Source organism: Papilio xuthus, unplaced genomic scaffold (assembly GCF_000836235.2).
Source record: "Papilio xuthus unplaced genomic scaffold, Pxut_1.1 DF828780.1, whole genome shotgun sequence".
Lineage (NCBI taxonomy): Eukaryota > Metazoa > Arthropoda > Insecta > Lepidoptera > Papilionidae > Papilio > Papilio xuthus.
The window spans coordinates 1,106,672-1,131,249 of NW_013529869.1; the positions used below are offsets into that span (position 1 = coordinate 1,106,672).

At 33.0% G+C, this 24,578-nt stretch overlaps 5 protein-coding genes and 1 long non-coding RNA gene across 7 annotated transcripts; 3 read left to right on the forward strand and 3 right to left on the reverse strand.

Moving 5' to 3' along the window:
• Positions 1–117: 117 nt before the first annotated feature.
• On the forward strand, positions 118–3,397 carry LOC106128327 (probable serine hydrolase). The gene is made up of 3 exons (XM_013326647.1): positions 118–998; positions 1,672–1,882; positions 2,323–3,397. The coding sequence occupies exons 1-3, from the start codon at positions 888–890 to the stop codon at positions 3,006–3,008; spliced, it is 1,008 nt and encodes a 335-aa protein (XP_013182101.1). The 5' UTR covers positions 118–887; the 3' UTR covers positions 3,009–3,397.
• Positions 3,398–4,123: 726 nt separating this feature from the next.
• Positions 4,124–6,001, reverse strand: LOC106128328 (tRNA methyltransferase 10 homolog A). Its single transcript, XM_013326648.1, has 4 exons — positions 5,328–6,001; positions 5,108–5,254; positions 4,679–4,784; positions 4,124–4,347 (listed from the first exon to the last, which is right to left on the reverse strand). Exons 1-4 carry the CDS (start codon positions 5,835–5,837, stop codon positions 4,187–4,189), a joined length of 924 nt encoding a protein of 307 aa, XP_013182102.1. The 5' UTR covers positions 5,838–6,001; the 3' UTR covers positions 4,124–4,186.
• A 398-nt stretch (positions 6,002–6,399) lies between these two features.
• Positions 6,400–9,359, forward strand: Argl (Argininosuccinate lyase). The gene is made up of 8 exons (XM_013326646.1): positions 6,400–6,551; positions 6,685–6,882; positions 7,101–7,325; positions 7,404–7,504; positions 7,650–7,843; positions 8,221–8,564; positions 8,643–8,830; positions 9,163–9,359. The coding sequence occupies exons 1-8, from the start codon at positions 6,546–6,548 to the stop codon at positions 9,299–9,301; spliced, it is 1,395 nt and encodes a 464-aa protein (XP_013182100.1). The 5' UTR covers positions 6,400–6,545; the 3' UTR covers positions 9,302–9,359.
• A 1,122-nt stretch (positions 9,360–10,481) lies between these two features.
• On the forward strand, positions 10,482–12,809 carry PDF (pigment-dispersing factor). Of its 2 annotated transcripts, none has more exons than XM_013326627.1 (3): positions 10,482–10,577; positions 11,165–11,318; positions 12,509–12,809. In XM_013326627.1, the coding sequence occupies exons 2-3, from the start codon at positions 11,166–11,168 to the stop codon at positions 12,686–12,688; spliced, it is 333 nt and encodes a 110-aa protein (XP_013182081.1). In that variant the 5' UTR covers positions 10,482–10,577; position 11,165; the 3' UTR covers positions 12,689–12,809. The 2 variants fall into 2 exon arrangements, with proteins under 2 accessions (XP_013182081.1, XP_013182082.1); XM_013326628.1 differs by having other exon boundaries at positions 11,165–11,282.
• A 251-nt stretch (positions 12,810–13,060) lies between these two features.
• Positions 13,061–24,290, reverse strand: Pitslre (cyclin dependent kinase 11B pitslre). The gene is made up of 12 exons (XM_013326763.1): positions 24,018–24,290; positions 23,704–23,862; positions 22,936–23,609; positions 22,566–22,784; positions 22,213–22,444; positions 21,851–22,025; positions 21,382–21,564; positions 15,684–15,828; positions 15,485–15,606; positions 15,149–15,373; positions 14,845–15,063; positions 13,061–14,749 (listed from the first exon to the last, which is right to left on the reverse strand). The coding sequence occupies exons 1-12, from the start codon at positions 24,092–24,094 to the stop codon at positions 14,543–14,545; spliced, it is 2,637 nt and encodes an 878-aa protein (XP_013182217.1). The 5' UTR covers positions 24,095–24,290; the 3' UTR covers positions 13,061–14,542.
• LOC106128397 (uncharacterized) lies at positions 20,175–20,977 on the reverse strand. Its single transcript, XR_001228445.1, has 2 exons — positions 20,879–20,977; positions 20,175–20,320 (listed from the first exon to the last, which is right to left on the reverse strand). It is a non-coding gene; the product is annotated as an uncharacterized LOC106128397 (long non-coding RNA).
• Positions 24,291–24,578: the final 288 nt, after the last annotated feature.

Here is a 24,578-nt window from a genome sequence, read left to right on the forward strand (position 1 = left end):
TAAATCTGTATTTTTATTCTCATCTTGTTCATTTAATGAAAAGAAAATGATGATTCCATTCAGAAGTGTAAATAGGGTTGCCAACCTATAATCATAGACCAGAATACGGGGAGCGAAATAAAAACAATCAGTGACTTTTCTCAAATTGTCACACCTTGGCGGTAGTCATAAATCAACTAAAATTGTTGACCTGCAGATCAGTTCACATGTGTGAAGATCAGTGAATCTGCTCGTGAACTTTACCTACATAGATTCATGATTTGCGTTTCGAACTGCGTGTTCCTTGGCAGCTCGTGGCTTTTCTCACTCATAGTTATTATAGTACACTCACATAGAGTCGTGAGCTGTCAATTTAGTTGTTGAGCCGCAGGTCTATGGTTCAAGTTTAAATGGTCTTAAATTTTGAACAGATTTAGAGCTGATTTACAGACGTCTACTTGGCAGATGACGAACAAAAACCGACGTCTTGATACTTAGGGGACAACAAAAAAAGAAATAAATACATAATTCGAATCAAACGCGAAGATGTAGCAGCCCTATGTGTGCGCGTTTACATTTACACAAAGATAGAAGAGTATGTACCTATATAAATACGTCGTCGGCTCGGCAGACCTTGGCCGAGCAAATCTATACCAATACAGTGAAGTGAGGTTATCTTTGTAGCTAGGACGTCGTGTTGTAGCGAATTTACGTATAACAGCGTAATAATGTCTTACGTATTATAGTGAAATAGAAGAAACATTAGGTATATTATTAGAGAATTTGCATAAAATGTGGTCGATCGTCTTACATAAGTTTTGTTTACTATAATTAATCACACTACTGCAAGTAAACACACTAAAATTGTATAATTTCTAGTCATAAAAAGTGTAATTCAATTTATAAATATGTCAAAGAATCTCTTAAAATCCTTGATTCTTACCTCAAAGTGTGTAAAAAATAATTCTTCGTTTGGAATTATAAGTGCATTATCCTCTCGGAGGCTACACATGGGTGATGTAAGTAACGTTTCAAATATTGTAATAATATAATTATAATTTAAAACACTTTTCATTTCGTTCATATATTTGAATGAAAATAATCGTATACAATAGAAATAATATCGTAAACAATAGATTAACATAATTGTGTGGAATCTTGCATAAAATAATTACGCAAGATTTATTTTTTCGTAAAGCATAGTAACGCATTTCTTAAAAATATAAATCATATGAAAATTGCACATATGATATTATAATACCTGTTTAACACGACCATTTTTTTATTAACAAAGAAAATTTTTATGCTTTGTACAAAAAATATATGATGTGGAAAAAGTTCACAGAAATCTATGATTAAATCACAAAGATCAGCTACCGAAATATGGCCTTTGGAACCGAAAAGTCCTTCAACGAAACGCACGCGTGGTTTATAAATTCGCAATTGGACTTTGCTCCTCATAAATATCTTCCGTATTGGTTAGTCATTAAACACGCCACCTCATCTATTAGATTATTTAGTAGAACTAACTCTATTCTTGGAAACTACAATTGTTGACTATTATTAGTCAATTTATCTCGAAACATTATTATTGTACTGGTTATTAAGTACTTTGCTACAGAATCTTAATGTTGCTATGATCCATATGTTTATTCTTTTATTAAGCAAATTACAAGACGTATCTGATTACAGGCAACACCAAAAGAAATAAAAATCCCTGTGAAATGGGGTCATGTATCTGGTAAGCTTTGGGGCGATGAGAACGAACAGCCCATATTGGCGCTGCACGGCTGGCAGGACAACGCCGGGACGTGGGACACATTGGCGCCGTTGCTTTACAAGAAACGACCCATACTTGCCGTCGATTTTCCGGGTCACGGATTTTCGTCGTGGTTCCCACCTGGTACGTCGTCTAAGTAAATATAATAGTCCCTTGCTGGAAATAAAAATATTAGTTTTAGATATCCTAATGTTAAGTATTTACCTTTGCTCAACTCCGTCCAAACTACCTAAAGAACTACGAAGTGCTGGTAACTTTTTGAAAACTCTCAGTTTCAAAATAAATTACCTAAACATTGCTTGTAGATTATCCCAACTATCCTGTAGTGTTTAACAATAATTAGGAATAATTACTCTTACCTCAAATGATGTATTTTGTACCTAATTATGTCTCTATCTTAATATAAATACTGGTACATAATAGAAATTTCGAAATGGAAAAAATTGGGAAGCTAACATGACTATTATATTGGTAGCATTTCCCCTGTTAGATAGCGTATAAATATTATGCATGATAATTTGATTTCGATATACAAATGTGTAATTGAATAAAATAATTTCCAGGTATGGTGTACTACCCATGGGAGTTCGCTCGTCTTATTCTCTATATAAAGCAATATTACAAATGGGACAAGATCTCGCTTCTCTGTCATTCGATGGGCTCTATTGCAGGACTTCGCTTCGCCTCCTTATTCCCTGATGACGTCACCTTTTACATCGCCATCGACAGCCTCATAGCGGACGATTACGATTTGAACGCAGTCGTCGATAAATATCCGACCACTATGTTGAAAATGCAAAAGGCACATTCGCGATTAGAAGATGAGCCACCGTCTTACACCATAGATGAAATGATTAAAATCTGGCACAAAGGTACAAGGCAATCTGTCGCCTTGGACAGTGTTAAGTACTTAATAACGCGAGGTGCCAAGCCATCGACAACTGACCCTAACAAATTCTATTTTTCAAGAGATTCAAGATTAAAACACATCCTATTTACTCCAGAAGACAAACGTTTCGTGGAAGCGCTCGTTAAAAGATTGACTTGTCCGACTTTATATGTAAAGGGTTTGGACTCTCCTTTTGCGTCAGATGACTTTTCTGTTGAAATGCGCGAATTGATTAAGAAGATAAATCCAAAATTCGACTGTCATATGGTACCTGGAACACATCACTTGCATTTAAACGAACCTGAAAAAGTAGCAAATTTAATCCTGCCGTTTTATGAAAAATATAACTTAATCAAATAACTACATTTTATTCTGTCTTAGTATGTATTTATTTATTTAGTTATATTGTGATAGTTGAGCACAATTTATAGAGCGTTTATTATAGAGTATAGAAAGCCGTAATCGTACTTATAGACATCTGTTTGTTAAACGAACAGCATTACAGTATTACATAGCGAATATGACGCCGACGATATCGCGGTTTGATATCAAACTGGAAAAAAAAAGATGTAACAAAAATGTACTTTGGACTCTTATTATAACGAATTGAAACGATTAGAACAGAACTTTATCTCGAACAGGAAATAGAATAAGTTATCTTAATAACACTTCGAATAATGTTATTTTGATTAGTGTCGATTCTTAGAGCAATTTTACCAAAGGGCTCTTACTAACGAAAAGTATTAAACTTTAAAAAAGTTTAAAAGAAAAATAAGAGCGAGGTTATTTTTCAGTTAGTAGAACCAAATACCACTGTGACTTGTATTTTAATTATACTAATATAATTATTATTAAGTTATAAATATGTCATACATAAATACTTAAAGTGTTGTGCTGTGACTTTACTTATAAAAGTAAGGCCAAACGTAACTTTGAATGTTTTAATTAATTTGCATATGTTCCTAATTTATATATATCAAACCCTAATAACGTAAACCAATATAAAATATAGATTTTTTTATACCTTATAATTGTGAGTTTCCACTACCGAACATGTACAAAAATAAATGTTAAACGTAGGCCAAAAGTTAAGGGTGTGAATGCATATTTATACTTTAAGAAATGCATATACTGGTGAGGTATTAAAAATTATATAAAAAATTAAGCCATGTTATACCTTAATACTATCACACTTTGCTAGTAAAAGTTTGCTTAAATAAATATGAAAAAATATTCATGAACTGTTATTTTAACTATTAGATAATTACGAGATGTCGCCCGCGCGGAATTAAAAACTTAATATATAGTCTATGGGTGCTTGCAGACTATATTCTACATGTGTGTCAAATTTTATCAAAATTTATTGAGTGGTTCCGGAGATACAATCAAACATTCATCCATCTAAACTTTTGCATTTATAATATTAGCAGGATAGAAATCAGTAATATGTTTTATTGAACAATTTAATTAGATTATATTATAATCACATTCAACTTACAAATTTAATACTTAAATATATAACAGCATAAATAACAATATTATAAACTATCATGTACTATTTGTACTTTTGAACAATCATCAATTGTATTTGAATCATTGGAACTGTTGCATATGTATGCCCCTTTTCTATGTGGTAACACATCCAATATTGCATCCTGCCATGGAACACCTTCACAAACTTTTACGACTATCTCAAACACTGAAATGGAAAATGTATATTTTTTAAGAATACATTTTTGAATGTAAGAAATTGTTAAATAAGTTATTTGTTAAATTCACTGTGACTATTCAAAATCTACATAAATTTATATTATAAATAAATCAGTGACCTGTATACATGGACAGGCTACAAACCATGGTATTTTGTGCCTACTTGATTATTCCATTTGTGAGGATTCAAACTATTAGAGGTAGAATTTACTGTCAGGAACTTCAACAAGTTTGTTCAAGTCAGAACAATGGTGAAGCTGCCTATATAAAGAAATAGCCTATCCATTTATAGATATCATTGAAAAAAATAAATATCTTACCATGATCAATTGTTAAAACCTTTCTTGTTTTCATATTCACATATTTATTTAATGGTAACTGACAATGCCTAATGCCTTGTTCTACAGCAATCTTATGACATAGACCCTGGAAATAAATTCATTAACAAATCATTAACAGGCTTTTATTCTGCAAAATTAGTAATGGACTAATAAAGAAATGAGACACTCTTTGATTAAAAAGCTAAGTAGGTATATTTAAAAGACATAAGTTAAAAAGGGAGTGGTTAAACCTCTTTTAAGTGAGTAAATATATATGGAATAACTGGGACGAAGTATCAAATACATAAAATAAGAACAACAAGATTTAGATTATAAATAGATCTAACAGAGACATGTATTATAGCAAAAAGTGTCCATCTTCATGCTATAAGGACATTTTTTTAGAAATTTTACATAAATTTTTCATACCTTGTGCTTATTATGATCCACTAAACCACCAATTATATAGTATGTATCTTCCTCAAACTTTTCAATCACATTGTCAGATTCACTTGATAAATATACCAGTTTGTCTTTTGGAAATATTTCTGTATAAGGTTGTTCATGGTATTCAATCTAAAAATGATGAATTATAATACTATAAAATAATAAAAATATGAAAATTAAACCTAACAGTACAATAACTCACATCCCAGTTCTCAAAACCATTATGCCTTGACATATCACTTTTTGCTTTCTCTCCTAGACTTGTTATATGAAACTGTAATGGTGTTTCTGACCGCCTATTTATTGAGTAACATCTTAAAATCTGTTTAATCACTTTGAATCTATCCTTTTCCATCATGAGGTGGTCAAAACTAAGGTCAATTATAATTCCAATGTCCTTTTTTGGTTTTTCTAACTTCATTTTCTTTAATGTCTTTCTACTAGGACCTAGATCAATGTTAGCCACACGTGCGTTTCTTCTCCTTTCTTTTGCACGCGCTTTTTCTTTAGCACGTTTGCCTTGTTTATTATTTTCCCATCGAACTTTTTTTAACCATTTTCGCATTTGATTTTTTGTAAATGGTCGTGGCACTTCATTACCTTCATCATCTTTTAATCCGGGATCTTTACAAATATCAAAAAGTGTGTATTGACGAAAATTTTTCTCCACACCTAAGTCCAAGTCGTTAGTTTCATTTGATTCGAACTCCATTATCACTTGTTCGCTTACTACTTACACTACAATTTTATACTAAACAAGTACTCTTCGCATTTTAAGAAATATAATACGAATATTATTAACATATGTTTCAAATTGTTTACGAATTCAAAAAAATCACCCTTATTAAAACCATGCTGTGCTGACATGTATCAAATCAAACTTCAATGTCATTTCCTTATGACACTGACATTGACAATAAATCGTTCAAAAACATTTGTGGCAATGCAATTATTTTACGAAAATTAACAAACATGAAAATCTATTTTTACAAAGGAAACTGTACATTTGATGGAGAATAAAAGTAATTCTGTTTCATAATATTTCACGCTACTTAAAGACCTCGTTACCACTGGTCTGATCCGCCTGTGCAGCTGGATTTTGAACCATACGGATAAAATTGAAATGTTTTCTAATTTACTTATAGAATTAATGATTAAAATCAAATTTTTAATTCTTCGTAATTTAGTTAACATCATCAAGAGATCTTTCTTAATACTTAATACTAATATTAGGCTTATTCAAATCAGTAAAAACTATATAACCTTATAACCCCGTAGATATGAGCGCTCGTAGTATTTATTTATGAAGATAATGAATAAGAGGCTAATATCTACTTATTTAAGATAAATGAATCAAGGCATTATTTTACATAAAATATAAAAAGCAAGACAAACGTTTAGTTATTTTAATACGAGGATAATGTCGGTAAGTATAATATATAATGTAGTAAAATCTAAGTAAAGATAAAGCTAGGATTCTACAGTTTATTGAGGCGCTGATGTGCAACAAAGAGCTAAGTGTGATGAGCTCAATTCTTTGTATCATTTCAAATCCTTAGGATCGGTACCAGTTATGGGGCGGATGTTTTCAAGAGGAGCCTTCGGACGTCCTTCGTCGGCTAAACGACTCGCTATGCGTGGACGTGCGCCTTTATCAACAAGACATCCGAGGGAGCATAGCTTGGGCCCGCGAACTGAATCGCTGTGGTTATATCACAGACAATGATTACGAAGCTATTCACCAAGGTTTAAAAAAGGTAAGATGAAATTATATGTAGCAATGGCACTTGTCTACTCATAGAGCAGAGACTCTACATAATAAAGTATTCTTATATGACCCATCCTGCTGTCTCCCAGTAATAACCTCCCACTAATAATTTAATTGTATCTACGATTATTGTGGCTTGTGTCACGATTAAATATTATGTTAGTGAAAAAAATTAATACAGAAAATTGTGACTATTTCCTTTTGAAGGTAGAAACGGAAATATCCGAAGAGTTGTGTAAGAACGGTCGTCTGAGCGATCCGGAGGAAGACATCCATTCGGTGGTGGAGCGGCGGCTGCGAACGCACGCCGGGGAGGCTGCGCTGCGCCTGCATACTGCGCGCAGCCGGAACGACCAGTCCGCCACAGACACCAAGCTCTGGATGATGGATAACTTAACAAACTTACTGAATGAAATCAAAAAGCTTATTTTGGTAGTCATTTTAACAATATTAGATTATGTCAGGTCTACTGCATGAAAAGGCATAAACGTAATAAACTCTTCGTTTCAGGTGTTAAAAGATCGTGCTGAAAATGAAATACACATTATAATTCCTGGTTATACACATTTGCAACGCGCTCAGCCCATTCGTTGGAGCCATTTTTTGTTGAGGTAAGCCTTATTTTTGATTTTTTGTTGAAACTGAGAAGAATTACTTAAGTAACAGTTCTGTCCAATTCTACCAATAACTTTTTTTTATCGTTCAGACTGAATATTTCCATTTTAGTCCACATTTTTTTATGCTCAATGTTATCAGTTATGCATGGATGCTACGTGACGACGTGCTGAGGTTAGAGGAGCAGCAGTGTCGTCTGTCACGGTGTCCCCTCGGCAGCGGCGCGCTGGCGGGCTGCGCTCTGGACATAGACCGCGAGAGATTAGCTTGCAGTCTGGGCTTCGATTGTGTCACACCTAACTCTTTGTTCGCTGTTGGCTCCAGGGATCATATACGTAAAAATCTCCAAACTTTAATAAGCTCGAATACTGAAACAAATCCAACATCATTAACTTATTTCTATGCTGATATTCTCTATTTGTATGCCAAACTGTGTGTAAATACATTTGTTTATATTTCATTTGCGAAAAATGTGTAATATTTTTTTTCGGAGAAAATTAAAAAAAAGGTAAATTACTTTATAATTAAAATTATAGTGAACTCCCTGTCACGTCTCAGACCTAATAACTTATTTTAATGTCGTTCACTGTATAGCGCTATTGTCTATTGGGACTGAAATAAACTATAACTCTCGTTATTTTCTCTTGACTTAAGACAACTTCAGCAGGAATAAGTTTTTCTTTGAAAAATAATCCATTTTTATTATACGCAGTGGAATTCCTCAATTGGTCATCGATGTGTGCTATGCATCTGAGCAGACTAGCGGAAGATTTGATTCTATACGGCAGCCAAGAGTTTAGCTTGGTTAAGTTCGCCGACCAATTCTCTACGGGCTCCAGTCTTATGCCACAAAAGCGTAACCCTGACGGCTTGGAGCTCATACGAGGTGCGGCTGGTCTTCTACTGGGCGATGCCATCGCTTTCAGCTGCGTGTTAAAAGGTCTGCCTAGCACTTACAATAAAGACTTGCAGTCCGATAAAGAAATAATGTTCAGATCTTATGACAAGTTGCTGGATTGTCTTAGAGTTGCCACTGGAACTATAACTACAATGAAGGTGAATTTTTCATCGAGATTTTTAAATTACTGTCTCATATTAACGTGTGTGTAATAAAGCTAAGTTGTTTACTATCAGGTTAACGCGGCGAGAGGGGAAGCGTTGTTAGAGTCAGGCATGCTGGCAACTGACATGGCTCACGCTCTGGTCCGGCGCGGAGTACCGTTCAGACGTGCCCATCATCTGGTCGGCGCTGTGCTGCAGCGGGCCGCAGACCTCGCGGTTGACCTTAGAGAAATGCCACATGAAGAATATTTAGCTATATGGTAAACATCTTCCTATGTTACTAATATTATAAATGCGAATGTTTAGATGTATGAGGGATGGATGGATGTTTGTTATAACGTATATCCAGAACGACTCGACGAATCTCAATGCCTTTTGGATTGGATGTAGAACATAGTCTGGAAGAACACATAGCTAATTAAGATTTTTTTTTATTCCGTTTAGATAGAGTCGCGTTCGACGGCTAGTATTTTATAAAGAAAGAAATAAAATTACCGAAATTCCATATACATATGTCACCTTGATAATTTGCATTCAAAACTTACTCGGAACAATACATCAGGCAAAAATAACATAAATACATTTGTTCCAGCCCTGAATTTGGAAGTAAAGCGGATATTGAGAAGCTATTCTCTTGGGAGGCGAGTGTAGAACAATATGTTAGCACAGGAGGTACTGCAAAAGCAGCAGTAAAGCAGCAAATAACGCAGTTAAAAGAATGGTTAGGATAATATGAAAAACCATTTTGTAACCCATAAGTTGCAGTTTTGTTCCCAAATAAAATTTAAACCTAAATAAAAAATATTGTTTCATTTAAAACGACTGAAATAAATAATATATCGGTACTTATTATGTTAACTGAAAAGTTATTTAATAATTTGAACTTCATATATAGGAATTACCCCAGTTGACATTTCGAGAATGCAAATTGCGATGTAGTCCACTTAACATAATCCTCTTTGAGTAGGTGTAACGACAATGTTTATTGGGTTTTTAAGTATCGATCATCATTCTGCATTTTGTACAATCGATTTTCATTAACAACTGGAAGCATCGAAGCGTCGCTTTCATATCTGAGATAACAGGAAAAACCATGGCTACGAGAACTGTGGACTGTGGAATTGATTCTTTCATAACTTTTACATAGGAATGTAAATATTGTACATTTACATTCCTAGTACAACATTTTTAGATAACTTAGTTATTGCCGCAAGAGTGTTAATTAGTACGCCTTACTGTATATTTGGTACGAGAAATCTACAATAGTGACTAATTAACGAATAATTATTATTATTATTCAGAGAGGTACTTATCCTATATACCGCACGCATCGTGAAAAGGTTCCTGTCTCTGCAGCCCTGACCACTGGTTGTTTGAGTCATGAGACTCCGCAGCCGGTGGTGCTCTATTTTTGATATAATATATTTAGTATAATATTTCATTTTTTATATGAAATGTAATATATTAAGAATAAGTTTAATAAATGAATAAGTGTTATAATAATTATACGTACTTGACAGACGGACGGACAACAAAGTAATCCTATAAGGGTTCCGTTTTTTTTCCTATGAGGTATGGAACCCTAAAAATGAACATTTTCTAAACTTTTTATTGAGTAAAATAATTGAAACGTACTTCATAAACGAGGTTATAATAAGCCATTGGCGCACATCAGATAAATTGTGTCGAAGTTGTCTATAAATACATAAAAACACGCAAGTAAAGGAAGGTTTGCGAGACGTCAGGGCTGCGTATCGCGGCAGGGCTGTCGCAAACAGCGTGGCACGTTACGCCCGAGCGCTCCTCGGCGGTGGGCCCACCCCAACCCTAGATTACCTCATCCGCCCACCAGAGCCAAACACCGCTCGCGCCTCGGAACTCCCGCCATGCACTCTCTCATTCAACCACAAACAACCGTACAAACAACTGAATTGTTTTTTCGCGCCATATTCAAAATTTACCTTCAGAATCTGTGGAGTTTTTCAATTTTGTCGTGTTTAATATAAGGTAATTCTAATTTATAATTAAATCCCGTGACAAAAAATGTTCTCTGCCAAATTATGTTTAAATTAGTTTAAATAAAATTGCAAAATTAAATAAGTTTAAAATAATTGCGACCGTGAATGAAGGCAGATAATCAGAGATTCGAATGTGCAATAAAAAATAACGTATGGGGAATTGAATACGTATCCTGAATCTTACATGTTTTTCAGTGTTATTATTAAAATTTCAAGTGCTAACTAAATATTATAGTAATGTAACGAAACTTAGATCATAGATGTGAATATTATTAAAGATAAATCCAGATCTCTAAAATGATTGTGTATCACAAAATATTAGTCTCAATCAATACCTAGTTTAACGTCACTAACTTATTAACCGAAATAAGGAGGTTCTTAATTCATCTGTATGTTTTTTGAGCTTTACTAAATAAATTTGACATTAAATACGAAAAATTACAACTATTAATTAAATATTTGTTATGTTTAACTCAAATGGTTTAGCACAATAAAGTTCAACTAAATTATATTAAGCACCCCGCGGTATGTGGCAATTTGTATTATGTGTTTTATAGTCAATATCAATTGTTTCAGAATGAGAACAACATGGCGCACGTTGGCTTATGTGATGTTAGTTGCTCTTCTGCCACAAGTGTCGCTATACAATATCAAGACAGACGTAAATTTTACACCTTACCTAGTCAACAAGGAGGTATTTGACACACTTCCATACTTTATTTACGAACAGGTATTACACGCCCTAAGATTAATTAATTAAATATAATTTCATTATCCCATAGTTTTAATAGAGTTGCCTCAATTTACTATGGGAGTCGACTGTCGAAGCACCTGTACTAAAAACTTATTAATATATTAAAATGAAATTAGTTTTTTAAACGGGAATGAGAATGGGATGAGATGACATGTTTTTGTGTGTGTTTGATCTGGGGAAACAAACCGTTATTGAAGGAAGAAGATGGAATCACAATAGTATAAAAGCATTAGCGCTGCCTATCCTTCTAGGTGACTGGTGTGATTATTTCTCCATTTCACTCGAAGTAAATGTAAAAAAGATTATAATATTTGTAGGTTGTCGGTACTTAATATACATACTTATACTTTTATCGTATGGCCAACAATGAAATAAAATTTTAGTACAATTATGTAAATGTCTAATGCCTCTGTTTGTAATAAAAACGTGAGCGAATTAATGTAAGGGAAAGCTATAAAAAGAAACATATATTTATTGTCTTCAAAGTATCGACAAATTGTGATTCTTTTACAATTTCTATAAAAATATGTTATGGAACAGTAAGTTCTAACTTATCTAAATAATAACGATATAATAGATGTACATGTACATATATTATCAAAATATCGGCTGTTATCTGATGTGATCTAAATGTTAAAAATATATAGGACGGTGTTTATATTCAAGTGACAGTTTACTCGTTTGCTAGTTTCATGCTTCCATGGCTCCTACGCATTGATTGTGATATTTTATCAAGATATGATATGGTAAATGTCGCAAACTTATTGAGATAATAAAATCTACTTTGAGTTTCAAAAGCCGTAGCATATGTACAAGAACTTAATATGTCATCTGGATTTTTCATAGACAATACTAACGTAATTCTCAATTTGACTTTTCAAGTGTAACAAATAAAATCTATTTTCTTTGTTATATGTTGGTACTAACTCGCCCGCAACTCCGTCTGCGCGGAGAAATAAAAACCGAATAAGTAACCTATGTGTTCTTCCAGACTATGTTCTACATCTGTACCAAATTTTATCAAGATCCGGAGACACCTTCTAACAAAAATCAGTCCATCTAAACTTTCGCATTTATAATATTAGTAAGATTATTTCTCTTATTATATGAATTTTGATTACTTGAACGTAGATTAATGTACAATTAATTTGTAGCATTACTTTCAGTACGTGCGTCACATACATTCGATGGTGAACGCGTACAGTAACCGAGGTAATGGTGTTGGCCGGCTGGTGATCGAGACTAACGCGCTCATCGACACTAAGTACCGCACGTGGAAACGCAACGCGGATCTCATCAACTCGCTGCTCGCGTTGCCGAAGGGCATGAACGAAGCCGGACGCTAAATGCCCTAATTAACTAGCCTCGTACCTTGTTAATGTCTTCTAATAAATCGATAACACTGTTAAAAGTTGACTTTTTCACGAACTTGTTATATTTACCTGCTATATACTTTTTTTGATTTCCTTATCGTCACCGCGAGACTCGAGAATACTTCAAATTAGTGGCGGCTTTAAATTTCTGTGCATATGTGCAGGTTTCCTCACTTGTGTATATTTTCTTTACCCACAAAAATAGTCTGCTTTTACTTATCGTTTATTAATTAGCACTTTTATCACTTTCTTAACATCTCAAATATTATGATGCTTATCTAGAAAAATCTAAATAACTGTGAAAAGGGAATTTCATTAAAATACAAAACTTTTTGTATAAATTTAAATTTATTTTACAAATACCTACATACATCAAACCACGTTTACATTCGCACTCAAATGATTTGGTACTATTTTCAGAATTGTAACAACAGTATTATTGAAAGAACAATATCCAGTGTTACACGACACTTACTTCACAGTAAATGTTTCGTACATTTAATAAATTACAAAAAATATGTCATTATCAAGAATTCCATATAAATTCAGCAGTGTTTTATTTTGTATGTACAATTAATCGATTAATCGATATTATCTTGGTTAATCAGTTTAGCGAGATGTAACGAGTTTAAACTCATTTGGGATAAAGTCTAGGTTTTATCATACGTGTCCACCAAAATACCTGTAGAGAAACATCCTGTGGGTTTAACGGTATGTACACTGTTATTAGTAAAAAAATCGAGCCTTGAACATTGATGATTTTTAAAAATCTAAAAATATAGATTTCTTTTTTCTTTGTAATCGTAATGAAAAAAGTCTAAAGAAGTTATGGCAAACATTTATTTTAACCTATCATCGATTGACCAATATGTCTAGAGAACAGACATATTATTATTATATTGCCATACGCTGGTTACAAATAAAATTATAATTTTTGCAATTGACTTTTTGTACATATATGGAAAATAAAATCTAAATTAGGCAAAGATGATAATCAAATATCATACACTCCATATTAGCTAACTTTGCTAAACATTGACTAAATACATAAATTACAAATATTACTTTAACAGGTGTAACAAACATTTTATTATAATAATGTAATTCCGAGAAATCAGACAAAAGTTGACAGATTAAATTAATTGTTTACTATTCCTTGACAATTTCTTTATTGATACAAACAAAAACTATTTTTATTGAGCAAGATGCCGAAAAATATATATTTTTTAAACAATTCCATATTTTCATCATTGGTTTTCATAAACATTAACGGGTAAGTTTAAATTTTTTTGCATTTTAAACATTTTTTTTTGTCCAAGATGTATGGACTTACTTTTTAGGTTTTTTTATATTTTTGTATACATTAGTTTACATAAGTATAGATTTTTTATGCGTAATTCACTACACCACATTTTCTTGTATTTTCACCTTTTTTTAGATTCCTTTTATAGAAATAAAAAGAATGCTGATTTATACACTGTTAACGTTAATATTAGAAGAAACATGTTTTTGAAATATAGTAAACTATACTTTTTCAAGCTCTTGTTCACTTTAAATACAGTCATTTACAGAGAATGAGGTTTGTTGATTTTTTTATTTTTTTTAATAGAGAAGGTGGTATACGGGCAAGCGGCCATCGACATTGCTGAAATAACTAAGTGGCCACTTTCCATAAACATCTGCAATTAGTCAAAAATTTGCAGATGCATTGTTAACCTGTAACGGACAGAGATGATGTATAAAAAGAAATATTTCTCTTTCTTATACATTCCCTCCCCCGTCAAATCCGTCTCCCCTCCATCACTTTCGATAAAGGTGCGTGTTGGTTTAGAATTTGAGCGAGAAGCCTGGGGCGACGTTAAGCGAGCGCGCGTGCAGCTGGAAGCCGACCGTGTCGTCGGAGTCGGAGCGAGCGTACTGCGCGTACGCAGCGCCGCCGGCGGGTGGGCGCGGGCTGTGCGTCGTGCGCCGGTTGCCCTCAGACTTGGCCGGCCACGTCGGGAACATCGCCGGGTCTATCGCTACCGGTTGCTCCTACAACAAAATTAACCAGTGAAATCCAGCAACTAGGGGATTTTTTTTAATTCAACTGTTTCTAACAAAATAATATCTAATAAAAACCTTGTTACCTTAAAATAGGTATGTTCTAACGCCGCATCAGCCGTTAGTCTTCGGGCGGGGTTGTATGTAAGAAATCCTTGCAGTAGCGACAAACCAGCTTCGGAGAGTAGGTCGGACCCGATGCGCTGGCGCAGTCCGCCCGGCGGGTGCTCCGCGAACGTCATCTTTTGCACCGCGGGCAGCTCGTTGTATCCCGGCCATAGCAACTCGGACGGAGTACCAAGATCCTGTTATTATTTAAATTACATGACACGTGAATAAAAGTTATTTTAACACAAATAATACTTATTTAAAATATGGTTCAAATTTTACCTTGAATATTCGATTCAGCTGATCGACTTCAGACTTTCCGGGGAATAATGGGTTCATTGTAATGAATTCAGCGAATATACAGCCGACACTCCACATGTCGATGGGTGTAGAGTACTCCTTGCAGCAGAGCAGCAGCTCCGGCGCGCGGTACCACAGCGTCACCACGATGGGTGTGTACTGCCGGAGCGGCGAGCCGTACTCACGTGCCAGACCGAAGTCTCCCACCTTGAAATAATATACAAAGTTACATCAACACAAATATAATGAATACAGATTTTCAAGAGCACACAAGTTTTAAAGTACATTTAGTGGGAAAAAAAAATCCGATATAATTACCTTTAACACTCCTTTGTGTGATAGCAGAAGGTTACTTGTTTTAAGATCTCTGTGCAATATCCAGTTGTCGTGCAGGTGATGTACTGCCTTCAACAGTTGTGTCATTAGACATTTTATCTCACCTAGAAAAGATAACATGGGTCATAAATCATGAAACTGTTATACTAATTTCAATTAACTTAAAATCTGCTTAACTAACCAGGTAGAAAGACTTGTTTCTTCCCCCGCATCGTCTCCATGAGGCTCTTGAGGTCGTGCTCGACGTAGTCCATGACGATGAAGATCTTGTCCATGTTGGAGCCGACGACGATCTCCCGCACGGTGACGATGTTAGGGTGCTGGCCCTGCAACAAGCGACCGCAACGTGCGACTCGTTAGATGTGAGCGTGCCCGGGACACGCAGCGACCAACCGTGCGGAGACAAATATCTTTATAATATTCTGCAGAAGAAATTATTTAACAAAAAATATTTTATTAGTAATTCAGTAATAGACTACAGACATAAAAAATAAACACCTTTTCTTGTACGCAAAGATAATAACCGATTTCTAAAACTGTCTGACGCATTCTCATTTACCTTTTTTAAGTCACTTTTAAATTTATTTATTTTTTTGTTTAAAAATAAGTAATCTCTTCGTCGCTCTTTCTAAACAAAACTTGTTTATAGCAGTCGTCGACTGATCATCGAGTCAAACCCGATTCTTCATTTCAATTCAACAAGTTATTTTACTTTTCGTAGAAATAATAGTGTGTCTGTAAAATACTGTTACAGCCAATCCATAAGATTGAGGACGGAATATTTGTCGTGGTCACTTTTCACCTGCGATGGTCGATCCGTAGATACCTTTACTATCCAAAGGTCGCCATTTTTTATTGTTTAAAAATATAAATAATCAATATAATTAATCAACGTATACGTTTGTGACAAATAAATATGCCGTGAGCGCAATACTTTCGTCTTTCATAGCCTCTACGACGAAATAAGGTCAAAAATGTTCATGTCAACATACATTTTGCTAAATTATATTGCTGCGCAATATTCATTGTGAGGATCGCAAATTCATTTCTTTGTACAAATATGTAAAATGACATTATACAATATGCAAACTTATATACATAAAATATTAACCAACGGTTTGTTTAAACTCTTTAAACAGAAATCTCCATCATCACAGGTTACAAAAAAGAGCTTTGCACATAACAAAATAACCTAATTTAAGATATAGAAAATATTGTAACGTGTAAAGCCGCAATACTTAAAAATATTAAAAACATCGAAAGTATTGTTTGAGATGGCGATGCAAATATAAAAAATATTTTTTTTCGTAAATATTGAATTCACAAAGTCCAATGTAATAACAAGATAACTATAGTTAAAAGTATAATATTTTGATTCTAAAAACTTGTCTCATGTAAAATAATTTTTGTATAACTTTTCATGAAAAATTATATCTTTTATTTCATAAATTTACTATAGTTTAATACTAAAAGGTCCCATCTCACTCGGCTAACCCATTAAATTGTTATTACTAAACCCTTTCAAATCGTCGATATTCTAAAAGTTTTAGTAATGCTTTTACAAACTTACTTTCAAAGACCTCTATAAATATTAATTTGTAAGTTAAAAATATCTTAACTCATGAATAATCGCCATATAGATTACATTAAAAGTTACAAATAACATTATTCACTCTCCAAATCAAGGCTAATTAAGCAGCAATGATGTAGAATACCTAAAAAGGAACAAATGTATGAATAGTCATATAAAAACAGTATCAACAAAACTAGAGAAGCAGAACAACATAATAACATTTGAATTATCAGAACAATGATTTAGAAAAACCAAAGTACTTTTCAATGATTCACTAACTGTCTCGGTTTCCTTCAAAATATAAATATTCCTAGATTGTTCGCTACTAAAAATGCTCCTTATCTGCGTATCAAGTTAAAATTGGAATGTCTTTAATGAATATTTGTCTGTCTGGAAGTCTCTGTTTGTTCTGGGTAATCACTGAAACTGGTGGACCCATAATAACTGGACTTTACTGGTTGATCTGATGTATATATATGCGGTATATATGATATATATATGCGGGAGTAACAGAGGCTACTTTTTTAATTCAACACTAATGAAGTTCCGGAAACAAGCTATTATCCAATAAACCATGGTTGACAAACTAATTTACTTTTCATTACTTGACACCATAATATTTTATTGGATTTTAAATTAATTAGTGTACTTTTGTTTTAATAATTTTAGAAAATTATTTACTTATGTAAAATGACGAGTTTTGAATCCTAAACAGTACAATTTTTGCAATTGCTTTAGCCTGAAGAAGAACTATATAAGTTCCTGAATTACAAATACATTGTTAATTACCTGGTAAAAGACAAGTAGACCTTTGGACCAGGTCTATACTCTTAAATAATTAAATATGTGAAAAAACAGTAACCGAATTAAATTCAGAAGAATGTTAATAAATTACAAATAGAAGATTAAAAATTACAATCTAGTTAACATTTTACATGAGACAGTTTTTAGTCATTAAATATCTACAACAAATGAAAACACTTAAATATACTTAAGCACTTAATTTGTTATTATTAGCTGAAAAATTAAAACAAGTACGTATTGTAGGATTAGCATGACACAGAAGTATTATAACATTTTATGTTTTATGAAATTATATAGAGAAAATATGTTCTTAAATATCTAACATACATTGTAAAATGTCATATGACTACATGTTTCTTGATTTTCAATAAATAATTCTTAAAGTACAGTGGACATATACACGACTTTACATTTTCCATTATTACGATGTTTCAGAACAGTTTTTGAATATCAACTCTTACTTTAATGATTTTAAAATGAATAAACGCATAATAGTTTTTCGGGACATGATAAAAAAATCATAGTCGTAGGGTCGATGGACCACAAAGGTAGAGTCAAAGGGAATCCAGGAGAAATATGTAACTAATCAATGTATCAAATACCTTGGCATACTGAGGCGCAATTATTTTTGTACTAACATTACCAAAGGTTTGCGAAACATAACCTTAATAAGAGCAGGTATTGGCCAATACCAGATCATTTTCGTCTTAAATTTTTCATGTCATATTTATTTCCACAATTTGGAGAAGCATTGTTGGGTAAATTAAAAAGAAATCCTCCCTTAAATTTAATGGCGTCTTGAGGTTTCGCCATAAAGTCACAAACCTATTTTTGAATTCATCGAAACCTATCGATAACCTACTGATCTTTACTATAAAAACGCCACATTGATTTACCTAGATCCAAAATTTTATCTTTAATGTGAACATTCTACGGCATTTATATAAATTTGCGCCAGTCCAAGAAAAATAAAAAAGTGCACACATTTCACTGTGTATCTGCCGGTCCCTGATAGTCTCTGCATATAAATTGCAAGCTTATACATAAAAAAAATTAATTATCGGCTGAGCAATATAATCGGTAATAGGACACCTATTATATCTATATGGACACCCAACAGTTCAGGCAATAAAATGACCTACTACATTTAAAAACTAGCTACAACGGCAATAAGATAACATTACATCGCTCAGTTGAGCTTTAATGGCAATTAAATGATATCTCTCAACTTAGCTACAACGGAAATGACTGGCATATCACATCACAATGGAGCACACAATTAAATGACGTATAACAACTCATCTGAGCCACAATAGGAATTAAATATCACAAGTAAGCTACAACTGCCATTAAATTACCTGACAAGTCTCAACTGAGCAACAACGGCAATTAAATAAAATATCATATCTCACAACTTAACTACAATGGCAATAAAGTTACATATCACATCTCTGAACTGAGCTACAAAGGTAATCAAATGATCTTACTGATCAAAAGTGACCTACAACTGAAAATTAATGTCATATCTCATATCTGAAATGAGCTACGATCGCGATTAAATGATATCACATCACAATTGAGCCAAAAGTTCCGTTAAAGGAAATATCACATCTCTCAACTGAGCTACGACTGAAATTAATGATCTATCACTTCTCTCAATTGAGCTACGACAATTAAATGGTATATCCTTTATAAGGGATAAAGTCCCAAGTAATGGCAATATTGTAAAAGAAACACTCAAGAAGTTGTAGTTACAACTAAGAGTTGTAGTATTGTTTGATAACTGTGGGTTTCTACTGCAAACAATCAAACATTAAAGCACAAAATCATGATTATCTCTGTTTTTTCTACAAGTATGAGAGTTATTGGATGATTTGGCATAAAATTGGTAAATCATAGTAAATAATGCCCTTCTTGGGTATTTATTATTTAATTATATTACTGTTTTATGTGAATACTTTAACTGATATTAAGTTTTACTTAACATTTCAAATATTTTCAGGAAATTCCGGTATCATAATCGTTCATTAATCATCATTATTACTAAAGTAGGCATTTTTAAACGAAAATGATATTGCTTATTTTAAGCAAATTCTATTTTGTCACTAATGAATGTAGTTCCTCTCCCAGTTCCCAAGGTTTCCTTTCATAAATATTTTGAATTATGATGTCACAGTAATATTGTGCAAATTTAAATGTCCACTGTACTCGCCTTTTGCTGTCCCAAAATATCTTTATCTTCTCTGATACAAATTTACTTCTTTATAATCTGTGAGAAACATATTTCTGTTTTTATTGTATCTAATTATTCTAATATATCTCCATTTTTTCATGCAGTAATCTTCTGTCCCAATGAAATGGTTACATTCTGTAAGCCATTATGTATGATTATACAGTATTGTTTAATACCGTGATTGGTGAAACTGTAGATGTCCAATGAACTGCAATTATTAGTAGTTTGCTTTGAAACAATTCAATATAAAACACAATTCACTCATCACGGAAACTACAAAAACGTAAATATCAGTATTTTTATAACGCGTCAATAAAACATGTTATAAAAATCCTCCCAAAATAGTTCCGTAATTTTATCTTATACAAAACCTTTATATAAATAAGGCATATAAAATTGATAAGCAATTAGTTCTTAAATATAACAAAGACGTTCAAATAGACTTACATTGTTTTCCAATATTATATGTAACCCAAATATACATAATTAAACACTTAATAATGTTAAAACAACAGTTAAAATAAATTAAGATGTATGTTTTGTGTCATGCTTATCCCATTCAATGCCTATAAAAAGATACGTCTAAGATTATTTTTCTGTCAAATGACGCATTGTGAATACAATAAAAATAAAATAAATTGGTTATAGCTTGCCAATAACACTTTCAGTGCCAACAACTCGTCAAGGAAGTTCACATTCATACGAGAAAATCATTGTGGCATGGAATGTGTTAAGTAACAGTAATATTTATGGTAATAAAATTTACCTTAATTCTGATGACAGTAGACATTCACTTTATATATGGAAGATATTTTATATAAATGCATCGCTTTCTCAACAAACCTTCGATGTTTAAACTTTTATCTAGATGTACCATTTAAAAGAATTGCTTTCCAATGCACATGACGTTTGGACACAAAAGAAGTAGAAAGTATTGGAGATATGGTTTCCCCCCTGGAATAAATCCCTTATAAGATACTTAGGCCCGCCCGTGTATCGAAGTTGTTAACCCTTGCAATGGGGTCACACCTCTAGCACAACCCTCTTCAGGTAAGAGGTGCCGGGCCTGTAGGAATAAAATACAAGGCATTAATAATGTGACAGACACACATGAGCCATCGAGTGCTTACAGCTCGTGGCTCAAACAACCTGCTTAGGTTATGATAAGATGATAAAGTTGTAAAAGTATACCTTTAAATGTGAGCACTCACGCATTACGATGGCTCAAGTGAGCTTACAACAGAAAATAAAAAGAGATTGTGATCCTACCTTAAGTAATGTGTTGATCTCCCTCAGCGAAGTGATAGGGAAACCTTCCTTCTCCTTTTCCATTTTTAAACGTTTCAAAGCCACTATTTCTTCAGTGGTTTTATCGCGAGCTCTGTAAACAACTCCATATGTGCCTTCTTCAATTCTATTCAGACATTGAAACTCCTCAACTGATCGACATCCCTATAAAATTAATATTGTTAGTAACACAGGAAAATACTTTGCATCAACTGTCAAATGCACTGCGCTATCCATAAAAACATTTCTTTTATTTCTCAAAATATAAATACTTACATTTTAACATATTGTACATTTTTTTTCTTCAAAATCCTTACACTAATTATTTTTTTATTTTTTTACATGAACTCATTTATTTATAAAATAAAGGTTATAAAACTACATGTATAAACACAAAGACAAGAACAAATTATAGTTGAATGAAATATTTTTACATAATTATAGTTTTTACCTGTAAAGCAGGGAAGTATGGTGGCAGTGAGTTGATGGCTTCTTCTTTTAATTTAATTTTTTCATCATCATCATCTTCCACTTTCTCTTCTTCAGTAGATGCTTTTCCATTCTCACCAGTAGGTGGCGGTGAAAATGAATGAGATCTACTTCTGCTTTTTGATCTAGAGTTAGATCTGAAAACATAAATAGAAAAACGTTTACACTAAATACAATATTAAAAACTAATTATATGTACTTTAAACATAATAAAAATGTATCTTTTCATATTTTCTACTAATCATCAATATTCAAGTGTGAATTAAATCACACTTTCAAAAATCAAAAACAACACCAGAAACTTCTAGACTATCATAAATATACCTTCTAGATCCATGAGATGATGGACTTCTGTGAACTGATTTAGGTGAGGGTGATTTGGATTTAGATTTTGATTTGGATTTATGTCTTGTTTTCTCCACTTCTTCCTCTTTGTCACTTCTATCTTCCTTTTCAGATTTTTCTTCATGATCATCATCTTCTGCTGATTTGGATTCAGCATCAGAATCTGAATCTGTGGTACTGTCTTCTTCAGTCTCACTATTTGAATGTTCACCTAAAACAATTTTATTTAAAAAATTTGTAACATTAGCCTACATCCTGCTATTCAGTAACTAGAATACCACCAATAAAGCTGACTGTACATTTATTTTTAATGTTAGAACAATAAGACTTACCTTCTTCAGGTTCTGAATGAACTGAATCACTTTTCATGTCTGTGTCACTTGCATCTGATACCGTCACAACAGAATCATAGTTAGGGGATTGTTGTCGCTTTTTCTTGTTAGCAACATCATCTGGTGAAACTGATCGTTTCTTTCCACGACGACGACGCTCCTCACGTCGAGCTTCTAATTCCGTCCGTGATTCATGTTTTCGTTTTTCCATTTCTTTTTCTGTAAAATACAATCACTTTATAACCAAATAATTATTATTTTAAATATATATAATTCTTTTATGAAGATTAAAAAAATGTTTATGTTCAGTAAACTTAATAAAGTATACTGTTCATAATTAATTAAAGAGAACTTTATATAAATAACCTACCAGCTTCTAGCAATCGTTTTCTTCTTTCTTGTTGATGTCTATCCAATGATGATGAATGTCTTTGACGATCATCAGATTTCGATTCTTTATCAGTATAATCAGACTGTTTCTTGTTGTCTTGATTTTGTAATTCTTTAGATATTCTTTTACTAAGTAATCTTGTCCGTAAATCTTCTAGCTCTTTATCACCGGAGGTTCTATCTCTATTTTCTTTCTCATTATTATGATTAGGTCTATTTTCTTCAGCTAATACCCTTAACCTAGATTCAATTTTTTCTGCTTCATAACGTTTTCTCTCAATATCTGCATATTTTTGTCTTTCGCGACTTAAATACATTTCACGTTCCCTCTGGACATCTTTTTCTTTATACATTTCCTTTCCCCTGTATACATCTCTTTGCCGTGGTGCTTCACGGTATGAAGGATTCTCCCTGTACATTTCCCTTTCCCTATAATGTTCTCGTTCCCTGTAAGGATCCTTTTCTCTATACACATCCTTTTCTCTGTACATTTCCCTTTCATGGTATAATTCTTTTTCCCTCATGTCCTTTTCCCGATATGGATCCTTTTCTCTGTAGTACTGTTTTTCTCTATAATACTCTTTCGTCATATCTTCACGTTCCAAGTTTTTTGGTACCTCTCCACGCTTAGATTTATCAGACTTATCACGTTCCCTATTTGAAAAAATACATTATACTGTTATACAACTGTCAACACATATTGATGAGATTTAAATTTATTAAAATGTATGAAATAACTAAATGTTACCTATAGAAATGTTTTTTTTCTTTTCTTGATGCTATTTCCTTGTATCTCTCTTTTCCTGAACGTTTGTGATTTCTTTTGTCCCTATGTGAAGGTCGAATCACGGCTTGAGGAGGTTTAATTATCAATGAGTCAGCATTGTCTCTGTCCTCATCAGATAAGCTACGGAAGTAAAAAACAACAAATATTAGAAAACATCAATGGGGAAAACCAGCCTTTTTATTCAATAAAACGCACATCACACAATCGTATGTAAGAAAATTGGCACATTTTACACTTAAATCACTGTTAATTTATATCTAATACAGAACGCCAACCTAAAATCCATTTCATCATGTATAGGGCTGCGTGCTAATTCTCCGTCTTCACTTTGGTCGTCATCGTAATTACTCATGATATCCTCACAACTAAACCAAAATCAAAGTATGATCAGGAATTAAAAATAAACCAATTGTTTTTGTCACACGACTGAAAGTTAAAAAAACATGGAATTACTTTTATACAACAATTAGAAAATTAGAAATAGAATTGTACGAAGCGATGCAAATGAAACAACACTTCAAAAAGACGAAATAGAATTCGCCATTTTGTTATTCGGAGGATGACGCAGCCACCGCAGACTATAACTGACTATAGACAACTATTTTATTAAAACATTCGGCCCTCAGATTATAATGTGAATAAAATTAGTCTTTTTGGTAAAAATGAATATGATTTTATTACCCTTTCATTTTAGTCCTTTTTCAGTTTAGAATTCTGCTCCTTGATTTTTTTGCTATAAAAGCAGTATAAAACATGATGTCAAGTGTCAAGCTCTTGCCAAGATTAATCAAATCAAGCTGTCACTGTCTGTCACATTAAGTCACACAAGACGTAAA